The sequence below is a fragment of the Mastigoproctus giganteus genome, unplaced genomic scaffold (genome assembly GCF_048544385.1).
Source record: "Mastigoproctus giganteus isolate SK-2022 unplaced genomic scaffold, ASM4854438v1 scaffold_15, whole genome shotgun sequence".
Lineage (NCBI taxonomy): Eukaryota > Metazoa > Arthropoda > Arachnida > Uropygi > Thelyphonidae > Mastigoproctus > Mastigoproctus giganteus.
The window spans coordinates 8028798-8045030 of NW_028328292.1; the positions used below are offsets into that span (position 1 = coordinate 8028798).

At 40.3% G+C, this 16233-nt stretch overlaps 1 protein-coding gene across 4 annotated transcripts in view; it reads right to left on the bottom strand.

Annotated features, from left to right (window-relative positions):
- Window positions 1-16233, bottom strand: part of LOC150074938 (calcium/calmodulin-dependent protein kinase kinase 1-like) — a 261753-nt gene that overhangs the window by 108607 nt on the left and 136913 nt on the right. For 3 of the 4 annotated variants that reach the window (XM_090389357.1, XM_090389356.1, XM_090389355.1), the window contains exon 1: window positions 5052-5667. The exons of the other annotated variant lie outside the window; for it this stretch is intronic. In XM_090389357.1, coding sequence (XP_090245483.1) covers window positions 5052-5082 — 31 coding nt within the window. In that variant the 5' untranslated portion in view covers window positions 5083-5667. Of the gene's footprint in view, window positions 1-5051; window positions 5668-16233 lie in introns of those variants that run through there. 4 annotated transcript variants of the gene reach the window in all.

Consider the following 16233-nt stretch of genomic DNA (forward strand, 5'->3'; position numbering starts at 1 on the left):
TAGTGGCGACGGAATGATCTCAATAAATAGTTCTGGCGTCACTGTTCAAGAAAGATAGGTTGCTGATAGCATCAGATGCCTCCCGCGGTGTTGGGATCAAGTTATACAGGACGTAGCCCTAGATTAAACTGAGGAATGCGGCTGTCACATACCTATAAAACGAAGCTTTTTTCTTTCTTTCTGTTTCCACTACTTTTTGAACAGCCCGCGCATTTAACCCGGTAGGTTTTAAGAAATAAACACAGTACACTAGATATCATCATTTAAACAGCGCTATATGTTATTGTAAACCAATAACATATCTGTGAACAATCACATCTTAATATTGTCGGCCTTCCATAAAGATCTTATCGCCGAGTGCTGTAGTTTCACGTTGTAGTTGCCGCCCACAATAATTTCTTCCCATTCTGCCTTTTAAGCTGCAGTAATTTTTTTTTTTTTTTTTTGCTTAACTCAGACATAAACATCTTCCTACGCACACACCTACATGCTAACTGTAAAGAATTTCGCGATTTGATAAAAAAAAAAAAAAAAAAAAATAATAGGTGAAAACAAAACGAGTTTCATTTTCTAGCTCAACCCACACGAAGGATTTTGTGAAATGGCCAATTTATTACTGAACATAACATGCGGAACAGAAATGTTACATTTTTGTGTTTCCCACTCTGAAAAATCTGAGAATATTTTATAATACAGTACTTCTAATTGCCATGTAAAAAAAAAATAAATAAAATAAATAAATATACTATTGAAAAAATATAGTTTGCATAATCAGTAATGATTAAATATTTCATTTGGATATTTATTATTACAGACGAATAGTAAAGTGAATTGTAAAATATATGAATTACTTTTCTGATCAGATTGAAAAAGAGTTAGACGATATATAAACGGTTTATAGTAAGCGCATTTTATTTAATTTAAAAAGAAAATCGAAATCCAGTGAATGTTTGCGTCTGTCAAAACATTCTACTCTGGAAACCTAATAAAATTTCACAAAGCATCCGAACAGACATGCGCAGCTAAACTGCGCATGTCTGTTCGACCCATACTGGGAGAAAGAATAGCCATATCACAGCTTGACCCGTGTCATAATTCTCGTACTGTTAAAAGTGGTCTAAAAAATCGATGAATGAAGAGGCAGTGGTCTTTGCTGGCGTCTACGTACCGCACACTCAAGTTCGTGACCCACACGCGGTGCTCTGTGTCAAAGGAAGCAAGCAATTGAAACTGAAACACAGATGGCAAGATGGGGGGGGGGGAGGTTTTCTTCGGTTCCTTTGAAGAGTAGTGAATTTTTGCGGCTGCATCTTTGTGCACATTCTTCAAAGATTTTTAAACCGTTATCTAATAATAAAATACTAAGTACCGGTAATAAAATTAGGTGGGTTATGTTTCAGACGAATTGGAAAATACATAAAAATACGCATTTATTAAACAACAGAAATAAGAAAAATTAATAATGTAAATTATGCGTATAAAAATGCGTTAGGTGTTTTAACTTTTCAATAATTTAAAATGACAATATACGAAACTTAGGGTGGAAGATGATAGCAGTGATTTGCTAATAGCTAAATGCAAAGGAGGTCGACAACAGAATGCACAATAAATCATGCCTGGGGTGTGCAGGCAGTGAGCGGGTGGTTGCCTCATCGTGATAATTTGGTGCAGAACTCTGTGCTTTAAAAGAACGTCTAAATGAATAATTAATACTAATTTAAAAAAAATTTACCGAGAAGTTTTTAGCTCAATAACTGCTTAGACTATGAACAACTAACTGACCTAATAAGAAAGACAAACTAAAAGACTAAAGAGAAGAGACTGTAGACATCAACATGACAGCTGTTGCATAATTAATGTAACATCGGAAGAGCCTGCTTCATTTAAGACATAAGCAATTACTTCCTGGTATGACATTATCATGCCACGTTACATCTTAAAAAAAAAAAAAAGAAAAGAAAGAAAGAAAAAGAGTGGAAGTAAAGTGTTATTCTAATTAGACCATGTTATGGTCTATTAGCAACGCTTTGAAGATAAGGTGGAGTTTAATGAATCTGTCCTGGATATCATTTTCTACAGGTTTATCGGTTTTATTTTTTGTTTTAGTGTTCAAAGTGTAAAGATTAGGTTTTAGCATTTGGAAATATCTTAAAACATGGACGTTATTAATAGCCAAGTTCCATAAAGATGTTGGAGAAATATAAAATATGTATGAATCAGTCACTCCAAAACCAATTCGAATATGCTCTTATATCCTAGCAACTATGCCTATTCATCGATTTCAAAACTAATTAAGTGTTCAATCCGAGGACACAAAAAAAAAAATAAATAAAAAAATAAAAATAAAATAACCTTTTTACTGATGCTCTAAGATGAATCAGATCTCCAGAATACCTGATAAGAAATACACTAATATAAGAAGTAAAGAACTCTGCAGACGTGCTTCTTGTATTCAAGTGGAGATGATTACGAAACGGGGGGGGATTATGTTTAATCGTAAAGGTCAGGTACGTTTGTATTAGAAGCTACGGTGGATTGGGTTTGATTGGCTTAATACCCCAAGAGCGTGTTTGTGATCCCAGGATTCCTTACTGGGTTAGTGGCAGAAGGACGAGTCAGTTTGGACAGATATATAGCGACTACTGATAAGCGAACAAAAGGGGGGAGATAACCTATGAATACTCGTACTACAGCTAATGATTTCGTTCGTTCTGTGGTGTATTCATGGTTTGTTTTAGCTATAATCTCCGTATTATAGCTAGAACAAAAAAAAAGAACAGTTGATCGTGTTTGTATTTCATGTTTCCAATATACTCTTGTCCATTTGTTACGAATGATGGATGTTTTACTAAAAATATAGATCAGAGAGCAATTTTGCTTTCATATTCGTTTCTTTTCATTCGGTGCTGTAAAGATTGTATCGATCTGATTGGCTGGACCGAGACTCAAATCAATGAAAAAGTGTCTGCTGACACAGCGAGTTTCAACGACTTCAGGCCCTGGAGGACAAGTCATATCGCTCGTGTGTGTGTGTATTTCGGAGACCTTGGGTAGAAGTAGTTTATGGTTATTCTGTTCAAACATCTGATCTCAGAAAATTCGATTAGTTTCAGAAAATAGCAAAAACGAGATCTCCAAGGACTAACAGCCGTATCGCGATGATAGAAATGATGAATTATTTATTAACGGTGTTTCGGAAGTAATTTCTAAAAGGCGTACGGAATTTATTCCAAAATCTTCATTCTGTGAATCCCCATTACTGTATGACGTGGTTCAATAAAAACAAATCTGTGTACTATCTTTATAACCAATCTTTTTACTCGTTGGTTAGTTGCCCGAGGGCAATGTTATCCATTTCATGTAGTATGTAACGCTTAATATACAGTAGTTGTCTCGTTCATGGTTGGTACAAGTTGGCTAAGCATTAGGCGTACACACGGGGTAATTTACCATTGAGACCGAACAAGTACCTGTTAATTATTTAAGGGAGATGTCAGTTGGCGTCTGAGATGTATGTTCACATTCAGTTAGATAACGATTGCTTACCGCTTTTTGTATTCGGATGTGACTGACATCACGCAGGTACCTTACTTAATTTTAAATTGTACTTTTTGCTTGTACAAGGTGTGATCAAAAAAGATCGGGGACTGAACCAATACTCGGGAAATGAAGCTCACCATTTGAATGGATTTCTTTCGAAGTAGTCACCTTGACTCTGTATACGCCGATTCACACTTATGCAGCTTCTGAAAGCATTCTCGATGGACTTCTTTTGGAATTGCTAATAGTTCCCCTGTCCCTTTCTGAAAATTTCCTCACTCGTTATAGAGCTGTGACATTTTAAGGGGGCTTTAAACTTGCGAGAAAAAAAATCACAGGGAGCTAAATGCAGTTAGTATGGATGGAAAACCATAGTGATGAAATACAGTACTTCGCAGGAAATTCTCGAATGGAAAGCGCCGAGTGTGCAGGAGCGTTGTTATTATGCAAGCACCAATTCTCTGAAGCCCGATTTTCCGATTATTTTCTCCGAATAACATCTCGCAATCAGCGCAGACCTGGTGATAAACAAGTTCTATAAGCGATAGTTAAAATTTCGCTCGCTCCTCATCAGATCACGAGCGATTGAACCATTTGTCTTTGAAGTTGAAGAGAGAGAGAGAGGACGTTCTTCGAAGGACACGCAGCCTTCTTTAAACATTACAAACTACTAAAAAATTTTCAAACTAAACACACCATTTCTTATCGAACAGTTGCTTTTAACATTTTGTTGATTTGTGTTGCCATTTTTCCCTGATTTGCAACAAAATGCGTTTCTGTCTACGCAAAACTCGTTTTCTCATATACTTCCACGATACCTGTATAAATCAAAATGCATTCTAGTAATAAATTTCTTGTCTTTAATATAACAATTAATATTATCGGGTAAATGCATAAATATATTTTTTTTCAGAAAAATATTTAAACATTATTGAAAACGATATAATTATACGAAAGCCTAAAAATAAGAAGATGCATTAAAAACAATTTTTAATACGGTTATCGCTTCGACTAAGTTGCCTATCTAGCTGTAGATTACAGTATTAAATTATTAAGATTTAATTAAGGGTCATTCAAAAATTACGTATTGGATGTCAGGATGCGATGCGTTACAGGTGGGAGGGAACGGGCGCAAAATCTTTGCGTAACATTTTTTCGTAAAATAAATAATGCGATTTGAATATCTTAAATGAGGATATTTTTTTATTCATACAAAAGAACTCTTTTTTTTAATGGATGCCTCTTACGTGCCAAAACAAGCTGCAATATTATATTCTTAATAATTAGTATTACTGATAGACTGGTGAAGTGCTATGGAGAGGTTCAAGAGGTATACGATGCGAACTATCCCCCACCATTTCTACGTAGTAAATATCAGCCCACATTGTCACGTGGCACGAGTAAAGAACGCCGATAAAGCCCGCAGCTATTACGATCCTTCGGATATGCGCTTTATTCACGATATGTTAGCGCTTTTTCTACCGCTGGCAAGATTTAACGAATGCGCTTACCTGTACTGTTGGTGGTCATCACATCCTCCATGACCTGAACACGATCGTCGTTGGGATGAAAAAGGTTCAGCGCAACAAACCCAAACACATCACTGATGTTGGCAGCGTGCACTCCGGCACGTGTAGCGCAGGACTGAGAGCTGTTCCATGAAAGCACCACACAGAAAGAGACGGAGGCCCACGCCGTGACCTCCCTTGCAAACAGGTTTCGCGGGGTTGGTACACACACCTCGTGGCTGTTCCGAAGCAATCCCACGCGCGCGAAAAATTCACCAAAGGAGGCGTCCTTCGAGCTTTATCCCGCCGAATTAACAACGAGCGAGACTCCTTTGAGAAGTGTCACTTCCGTCGTCTGTCCGCCACCATGGCAAGCAGGTAGGTCCATGTGTCGTCATTCGCTGACAAGCGATAGGATCTTAAAAGCGGTAATCACTGTCGTCGGGCTCTTTATACCCTTATCCAGTACGGCCATCGTAATATTCCCACAGTCAATTTGCCGTCCGTCGTCGTCGCCACTTGACTCTGTTAGAAACACACCCCGAAACATCCGGGTTAAGGTAGCGACGCAAACGGTCTTTCTCGCGTTTGTGTCGATCGTGGCACGCAAGGAACTCGTCGGAGGCACGGAAGTTAGGCATAGCGGGTTGCATCTTTCGCTCTTACTCCGATAATCCGCGGCAACATTTCTCGAGTAGCCAATCAAGATGTTTCCCGTGGACAAGCAGACGCCAAACCCACGCCCTCGTATTTGCCGCGAAGTTAAAAAGCTTCGCGTGGAACGTTTTCTGTTCGATTTCTCTCGCACGCCTCGAGTAAACTGTCTTGTCAAAGAAAGAAGAAAAGCAAATTCGAATGAAATGTTAGGTGACAGCTCTCGCACACTCAATAGGCGGTTCCATTCTTTATTCGAGGGAGAGATGACAGGTAACTAGCTCTTCGGGCCGCTACCGCTTTCACGGAGGTAATTAGGTTACCTTCCACAAAGACATTAAAAGGCAGCGGCTTTACTGTCTCAGTTTCTCTCAGCCAAAGTCGGAGCGCAAAATCACATTTTTAAGAAAGAAAACCTGACTTGGAATGGTTATCACGATTCTGTTTAAATAGAACTATATGATGTCTATTAACCTTGTCTCCGGGTCCTCTTAATAATAAAGTCGTCATCATTTCCGGGAAAGTGTGCAATTGGTTTACGATATACAATAAATTTGCAGAAAATCTTTTCGCAAAAAAAAAAAGCCCTCTGCCGTTTAAGACTGTTCTTACGAAAAAGTTTTGAATAATGAAATTTATTTTTTTTAAGTTGCAAAATTTTTTGTTGCGTACGCATTTTAAAACATTATTTTCGTGAACTTAAAAAATAAAATGAATTAATGCATTATATTCTTATATTTAGACATTATTTTTTATTAAGGCTTGCCTTCTTGTTTGATTTCGGAATTTATGAGAGGCAATGGAAGTCTCATTCAACGAATCGTCTTTATTTGTTGTTTTATTATTTTTTATATAAAATCTAATAAATGGATTTATATCAATAAAATCACGAACGAATCCAACATACTTATCAAAGACTTCTACGCGAATCTTATGCACTTTCATCAACTGAACCAACGAAACAATTTTCTCCTTCGCGCATTACACAGCGCAGCCAAAATACCGCTAGTTAGTCGCCCTTTGTGGGTAGCGCAGTTGGTAGGAGCGCTGTCTTCCCCACACCGGGTGGAAAAGACCTGAGTTCGAATCCCGTCGATGACGGGAGGAATTTTCATGGGCCTTTTTTACAACGTGGCTGAGTTAGGCGGTCTCAGACGAGGATAACATGGTTTTTTCTCCCCGAAACTCGGGTTTTTCGTCCAGCAAACAGATAATCGACCTCAGTTAACGCACGCAATTTGCAGACAATATACACGGAGCGACATGGCCTTAGTAGCCGAAATCCAAACATCAACTTATTAAATCAGCTAATAAACAAAAGAAAAACTCCTAACTTATTAGATACACTCAGTTAGTATATCAGCCCTCGTGCTTAAATTTTAACTAGTACTAATCTCAGTGCTTTAACATTACAGGCAATATTATGCAGACAACATTGAGTTGTACTCCTTCAACTCTTAACTATCGCGTTCATCTTCAACCTGCAACAAGGCAAGCAACTCATCGATAAAGAATCTACCTTTTATTACTCTGGATATCGGAAATGGCAGATAAAAAGATTTTGGTAAAATAGATCCAAACCTTCCCCTCAATATGATTAAAATTTCGTTTCACGAAACTTTTGAACATTGAATATGGGATCATCACGTGGCTCAATCGATCACTGTTCAACTCCTGACTACACTGAGTGGCTGCTTTATTATTACGCTTACTTCCCCTTTACATGAAATGGGAAGCTCCTTTAGTAACAGCATCACCCGCTCGTACTATGCGAAATAGAGCAAGTGGGCAGACAGGAAGGAATGGTGTTTGTGGGTACGGAATTCTGTTGAACGGGCAAGACGAAAGCTTTAAGTGACTTTGAACGCAGTATGGTAGTCGATACCAGACGCACCGGTATGCGTATCTAGGAAACTGCAACCCTGTGGGATTTTCACGTATGGCTATGTTCGGGTATTGTTATTTGATTATTGAATGCGATAGTTGAAGAAGAATCCAAATAATATCCAGCCAACACTGATCCATGGTGGGAAACAGCTCGTTGATACGAGATGCCATTGGAAGCTGACGTTTGTGCAGGGTTGGTTGGTTGTTGTTGGGTTATAGGAGCATCAGAAACTAAGGCCACGTTGCTCTTGTACACCGATGAGCCAAAACATTATGACCACCTGCCTAATATGATGTTGGTCCCCCACGAACCAGTCTCAAACAATCCGGGCGGTGTGGCATGATCCTGCCACAGGATCATTATCCTTCTGAAAGACGGCACCGCCAGAGGGGAAGACCGTTGCCACGAAAGGGTGTACGTGGTCAGCAATGATGTTTATGTAGGTGGTGGACCTCAGAGTGCCCGACACATGGATGATCCATGGAAGACCCAGGGTATCCCAGCAGAACATCGCCCAAAGCATGAGACCGCCGCCACCGGCTTGTTTTCGTCCCACTGTGCATCCAGGCTCCATCACTTCCCCGGTAAACGACGCACACGCACACGACCGTCCACATGGTGCAACAGGAAACGTGATTCATCGGACCAGACGACCTTCTTCCAATCACTCGAGGTCTAGTTTCGATGCTGCCTGCCCATTGTACACGCTGTCGCCGGTGAACTGTAGTTAGCTTGGGCACTCTGAGCGGTCTGCGGCTACACAGCCCCATTTTCAGCAGGGTTCGATGTACTGTGTGTTGTGACACATTACTCCCGTCACCAGCATTCCAATTACCGGCGAGTTGCGCCACAGTCACCCTTATGTTGCCACGTACCATCCGGGAGAGCCTTCGCTCACCTCGAGCATCGATGAGCCGTGGTCGTCAAACACCTCGCCGGCGGTCCGTGGGTTTTCCTTCCTCGAACCACTTTCGGTAGGTACTAACCACGGCTGACCGTAAGCATCCCACCAGCCGTGCCGTTTCGGATATGCTCTGACCCAATCGTCTGGCCATTACAATTTGGCCTTTGTCAAACTCGCTTAAGTTCGCTGCCTTTCCCATCTGAAGAACAAGAGTAACACTGATTAACAGAGCTCAGTATCAGGTGTTTTTAATACCGTGTTCCGACCCGCGCACGCGCCGTAGTTCACTTGCAGTTGCTTCGATTTGCATAGCGACTCGCTGGTAATAATGTTTTGGCTCATCGGTGTATAATGTCTGTGCTGGTCGGATGAGTCACGTTATCTACTCCACACCGTGGATGGTCGTGTACGGATTTGGCGTCAACAACATGAGGCTCTTAATCCATCGTACTTGCTATCAAAAGTGCAGGCCGGCGGAGGCGGTTGTTATGGGTGGGGCATGTTTCACTGGCAGGAACTTTGACCCCTGGTTTTTGTGGAACAACGTATCAGTGGTCTCCGCTATCGTCAACTGCTTGCTGACTGTGTATACTCCGCTATGTTACACTTTTTCCCGAATGGCGATGGTGTCTTCCAAGATGACAATGCGCCTTGGCCTCCGAACTCCACTGATATCAATCCCATAGAGCACTTGTGGGACACTATGGAAAGGCATATCAGGCGTCTGGATACACCAATCATCTCCATACCTGTATTGCTGACCCTAACGCTTCCGACATTTTGTTAAATCAATGCTACGTCGGATAGCCGCTGTACTAAGGGCAAAAGGTGGACCTACGAAGTATTAGGTAGGTGGTCATAATTCAGTGATCACTCAGTGTATTAGCGAGCAGGCAGATTGCAATTGACAGCCAGCAAAAGAAAAAATAATAATAAATAAATAAATTAATTAATTAATTAAATAAATAAAAAACAAAATAAAAAATAAAAATAAATTAGCTTCAAGTTATGCTTGAAACCATAACTTGAAGCTAATTTTTATTAATTAAAATGGGTTAATGACTCGTACTGTGCTCTAACTATGGTGTTATGAATGGCCCCGCCAAATTAGGGACCCTAGACATTTATCTTATTTTCCTAGGCGTAAATTCAGCCCTGTTACCACGGGGGGCCATCGGGGGAGAAGAAAAGTTAGTTTAATGAACTTTGGGAAGCTTCGGAAACCGATGCTGGCTGGTTGGCGCCCTTATTTTGACGGTTTAGAAGTGGAAGAATTATAGATGAAGGACGGTATTCATGGAGATAGCTATGGAAAAGGCACGAAGCAGAAACTGATACGTCTCTCTGTAATAGGAGCTGCAGCGATTGTGTGTGTGTGAGCGCGCGCGGCGTGTGCTAGAGAGAGAAAAAGATAATTTATTGTGCGAAGTATCAGATGATTTCTGTAGCAAAAAAAAAAAAAAAAAAAAAAGAAGAAGAAAAGTGGATGAAGAGAAGTACAGAGATTTGAGTAAATCAGTTAAATGTTTTTTGGAGGAGTTGGAGTTGTTATATTTTAGGAGCATCAGCAACTACGAGCATATTGCTCCGTGTATAGTGTCTGTAAATTGCGTGTGTTCTGTGGTCGATTTTCTGTATGCTGGACGAAAAACTGAGTTTCCGGGAGAAAAAACCACTCTACCCTCGCCTGAGACCGACTAATTCAGCCACGTTGTGAAAAATTCCCATAAAAATTCCTCACGTCATTGATGGGGCACGAACTCGGATCTTTTCGGCCGATGTGGGGAGGACGGCGATTCTACCAATTATGCTACCCACGAGGGCTTTTTGGAGAATGCTAAACTGCATCGCCGTATTCAGAAATTGGAAAAAAAAAAGATGTTTGTGTAGTGTTAAAATAACTGAATCGGACCTGAATGGGTGAGTGATCATTTTGATCAAAACGATAACTGAATAGTAGCACGTGAAATAGCAAATATCCGATTAGAAAATTGAACATAAGAATTTAGCAGCACGGCTAAATCTTTGAATCTGTTCTAAAAGATATCCGCCAGTAAATAATCATGACTGATAATGAACTTATTTAAAATAGCGAGAAGAATGAAAATGACAAACCTTGAATATTTCGTTCTTGATCAACAAAGAACCGAAAATAGTCCAGCAGAAAATGATACTTGAAACTTTTTAGATACAATTGGAAAGAGAAGAGAATTCCTCAGCGACTTCTTCAGCCTCCACCGCAGCTCCATTTTGCCTGCAAAGAATCGATCTATAATCAGCAATCTACTGTCCACAACTAATGCCATCCTTTTTGCCTTTGACGCAAACGTTGAACTAGCTGTAACCTATCAGGATGTCAGTGCTACCTTTGATTCCATCAACATCCAATGGCTACTCCACCTCCTTGACTACTATTTTAATATTAAGGGTGACATAATACAATTCATAACACCCCTATTAACAGAAAAGACTGCTGCACTTGCAATTTGCCCAGAAAAGATTATCTAAAAATTATTACCCAGATTATCCATTATAACAAGCTATTGAAAACTATTCAGGCACACGATGCTCCCTAAATTATAACCCAACTAATTAACCACGAACTCAGTCAGCTATCAGAATACGTTGCCACTTATGGAATGAAGATAAAACTGCAGACTGAGATCAATCCATCCATCTCTGGATGGCATCCCCATCTGTCTAGCTGAGGAGCACACTGTCATCATATAATTAAAATAGCTTAAATAAAAATGCATGGATGATTCATAAATATAACAAAGAAAAGGGAGTCAAAGGGACAGGCTTGGAGAACCTCGAAGGATGTGGAAGGATAGATTACGAAGCACCAGCTTTAACAAAAGCCAGTGTGGTCGTTGAAGATCCTCGAATCTTCCATTCGATAACTTAAAGGTAGCTGAATCTGAAGTGTTTTAGTTTTTACAACAATATATGAGAAGTAATTAATTGAATTAGTAGGAAAGGTCTAAAAGGCAACCGACTAATTCCAGGTATAAAAGTGGTGGTTTTTTTACCGTTTCAGGTTTCAATGAACATCAGGATTATGAAAATCGTCAGCCAGTTAGCATTGCTAATATCAGGCCATAGGTCATACTGCATCTTGATCCCTGGTCACTTCAGTTTACACGAGTAGTCTCCTGCAGTATACTTTAACAGATTTCAAATGGGATGTATAAACCCAGGATTACAAAATCCACTAGCAAAGGATCTGATTGAGACACAACTGTCGACTTTTCAAAATTTCACATATACACTGTAGTCACAGTTAAACTGATATTTTAGCCTGTTGTTCAGGGTATTATTGTACAGCGATTTGTGAACGTGTTCGTCTGTGAACAAATACTTACGCTCTTCCGTTTTAAAAAATGCTACTTAACACCCGAAGTCAAAACGGCCGCCTATGCCGATTAGTCAGCGCGAGCGTACATAAGTACATGTGCTTTGAGTGATCGGGGTTCAAGTCCATGACTTCTAAATACGGTGCGGTTTCGTGTATTCTCTCTACCTTGTGAACCCCTCTTACCGCGTAGTCGTCCCGTCCCGTCCCGAAGTATAAACAGAAAATTTTATTTTATTTTATTTAAATGAAACTCAGAAGTGGGCCACGAGCGAAAAAAGGTTGAGAACCACTGGTTTAGATGATTCTTTGAGATAGAGGGCCGTTGGACGACTTGAAGCCGAGCAGTCGCAGGTGGCACGTTGGCTTGATGTGTCACTCTGTGTCGTCTCGGCACTCTGGGGTACGATTGATACCTACTATGTCGGCTTCATATGGAGCTACCATGGGAGCATCTGTCTTCCATGACTTTTCTCCTCTGGGGTCAGTCCCCTTCCATACTCCTCCCTGTTTCCATCTCTAGTAGACTCCCTTCTCCGTGGCTTGCTCTTATTTAACTACATTCTGACCCATCTTTCTTTGCTATTTCCTTACTCAGTCCTTACAAACTTTTTTTTTTTTTTTTTTTATCTCTATCAGGAAGCTCAGGCGCCCTAGTGGAGGCCAGCCTGGGTATAATGGGCAGCCTGGCCCATCTCCCAACGGTGGTAGCAAGCAACGTAGGGTCCCACTAGGAGCCCTACGGCTAAGTAGCCAGAGACACAAGAACAGAACAGAACATAAACTACTCAGACACAAACCGGACATTACATTTTTTCTGGCTTTTACTTTTGTGGAAGACACCACCGGTGGCGTCTTCCACAAAACACTATGCTACTATATGGAAGCAGTTTCAGGACAGGAACTATTACAAGAAGAGCTGGCCAAGGTCGCCCGAGGACTACGCCAATAGAATAGACCGCTATCTGGCTCTAACAGCAAGACGGAACCCTACGATGTCCTGTCATCAACTATCTCTTGAGGTTGCTGCGACTACAGGTGAAAACATTTCCAACCGGACTCTGTTAAGAAGGCTCAATTCAAGTGGACTCTACGCAAGGAAGCATGTGATTTATATATCATTAACCGAAGCGTATAGGGGAAACCCTGGAGGCAGCAACAAATAAAAAAAAATAAAAATAAATCCCATTAACCCGAAACCACTGCAGAGCTCGTCGAAACTGGTGCCATGAACATGTGACTTGGAGTCCTAACAAATGGGGTATAATTCTGTTCTCTGATGAGTTTAGTTTTACCCTACAAATAGATTCTAGACGTTATTTCATCTGGAGACAACGAGGAATGCTGTACCATCCCTCCAACATTAGAGAAAGGACACGTACGGTGGAGACAACGTTCTCGTGTGGAGCGGAATAATGATCAACGGCCGCACCCCTCTTCATGTTTTTGATATGTGTACTGTAACTGCTCAGAGTACCGAGAACAGAATTACCCATGTGTGAATTTTTAAGGGTGCGGTTGGCCCAGATTTTCTTTTTCACGCACAACAACGCCATGCACATAGAACTCATTTGGTGTAGGAATATCTTGAAACTGAAGATATCCAACGACTGCCGTGGCCAGCACCTGACTAGATTTAAATCCGATCGAAGGTGTGTGGGACGCCCTTGGGCATTGCATTGCATGCCGACAAGCAACTCCTCAGTCACTCTGTGAGTTTAGGTCAGTGCTTTTGGAAGAATGAGATTTGTCGCCAAGAACTTTATATACACCCTCATGTCGAGCATGACTCACCGCTGTCAGACTTGTTTAGCACGGAGCAATATGGCCTTAGTTGCTAATGCTCCTAAAAACCAAAACAACAACAACAACTTGTTTAGCCGTTGGAGGGGATCATACACCATACTGATGTCATGTGGCCATATTTTCGAACATCTTGTATCGACTTCTATAATGTGATCTTTTTGGTAATTCTTATGCAGCCCCCTACAAATGTCCTTTATACCTCTCTGAAGTTTTTCCCTCTCTCCTCATTTCATCGTTATTCTGTTACACCACCACCATACCACATTTTGTCCCGCTTCATCACAAGCTGCACGAGTTACACCACGTTTTCTACGTGTCCTTGTTAATTTTGTCGAGCAGTGTAGCTCACATATACACGTCATATCTGTGAAGTAGTAAAAAATTGTATTCATATTTTTCGTGTCCGTTGTTCGGAAGTAAAAAAAAGAGAATATTTTCCGAGTAAACGCGGTATAATCCCAAATAAAAAACAAGTGAGGGGAAAAAAAAAAAAAAAAAAACTGTTAGCGTCACATGCAATATGGGCATTCATTTGATTAATTCTCAGATTACCCATGAATATTCGCTGGAATTTTTACTTAGCCTGATAGTGTGACTTAATTTATGCCATTTGCATAAATTTAGACATCGAAGGTGTTTCAGAAACCAACAAATTTCTAATTGGGATCGAATGTCATCGAGACAATTATAAGTGATACTTATAATTTCTATGGCATCCATTTTGTTTAAAAATTGTCATCTAAACAAATTACATCTCTTCTGGACATTCCAAAATCACTTCATATATACTGTATTATAAATTTGGTTTGAGTATAACTGTATCTAGTTTTGGGGGAAGGCGTGGGGGGGAGTGTACAGCAGATACGCAGAAATTATGTCAATAGTCCACTCTTTATTCCTGATGTACCCTACAGTACCAAATCCCAACGGTAAGTGCGGAAACCGGGAAAAAAAAAGGAAAGAAAAGAAATTTAAGACGAATTCCATACGGTGGTTGAAACACTTAAATCAAGTGTTTGAACATCTGTAGCTGAAGCACAGGAAATTGCAGTCGCCTTCAGCCTACAATGCGATGGAGGACTCTTCGGAACTTTAACATCGCATTAAAGCCATCGGGATTAACGTGACTCTCACGGCTCTGCGTCAATATAGGACGCGAACAGTAAACGGTGTCTACCTAATGGAAAGGCAGGTTGCTTCTAAGCTACACCGATGAGACTTAATGAGGCCCTCGATCTCGTGGTCAGATCCTTCCGAAGACCTCCTTGTACCCATTATTAGCACCGCACGTTTCGGCACGACACTCCACTTGAAGTAACAGCCCCCAGTGAAAGGAAATAGTGAAATCCGTTTGTACAATTCTGCCTTTGTGAGGCGTTTTTCCGAGAATGACCTGTTGCCATGGATACGCGCAAAGAACCACATTACACGTGACACTGCGATTCACAAACCAGCCCTACCGCTCTTCCTTTGTAAACCTTGAATAATTAAAATTGGTGCATTGCCGCCAGAGGGCCTCAGTGATCTCGCATAATTGCTTTAAGGTTGTGTCGTAAGAATATACCTGTGACGAGGGCCATCAGCATAAACTTGTAGGAAAAGATGACCGGCGAAGTTCACTGAAAAACCTTGAGAAGATCAACTTGCCGCGAGCCTTCTGTTATTTCCTTGGTACAGTATAAGCGTGTTAGTGTTTCAGAATGTGCGTCATTTTTTGTGTCCTGGAAATTATCTCCTAGATTATAATCGCGCGATTAAAGAACGTCACAGTTGGGTGGTTTACTAAGTGTACACAGTAAGAGAGAAATTTTCAACTTTTATTGCTCGGAAAGTTATGATTGTTTACCAATCTTGATTTTAGGAACACCTGCAGTTTATAAAAAGAGATCTTTCTACTACCGGAAAACTGTATAAGTGAACTTTATTACAAATAAAATATATGCAGTCAAAATAATAAAATATACTCGTAAAAGAGTTAAAAAACATAAGCCTAAAGAATAAATTAAAAGTGATAAAAAGACTGGATTAAGCGCGATGAAACAATCACACTAATAGCTTTCGGTGCCGATGTTTCTCTTTATCAATTATTAAAAGAAGGAACAGTAAACAATCATTATATAACAATAAAAAAACACACACACACACACACCTAATACCAGCATTAACAAAAAAACCCATAAATATGAATTATCCTTTTAATAAAAGGATGTAGGAACTGTCCTATGTAGAGTTCTGTGAGAACTCTACATAGGACATCATCTACATCATTCCATCGTTGTATCATTTTGTTATGTTCCCAACGTATTTGGTAAAACCAAAGGGTGCATAAGTACACGTGCTTTGAGTGAGTGTGACTTCGAGGAGTAATCGTCCCTTTCCTTTTCTTCAAAAACATTTCTTCTTCCTCTCCTACTATCGCTTCTCTCCACCTTTTCGCTTTTCTGCGTCTAATAGGGACACAGATGCGATAACAGCGTTTATTGTCCCATACACATTTACAAACAGCGCTGTCTGGTTGATGGTACTCAACTGAAAATAAGTAACAGAAGTCTTCTCTAATGGGAAGCGTTGTTTATTT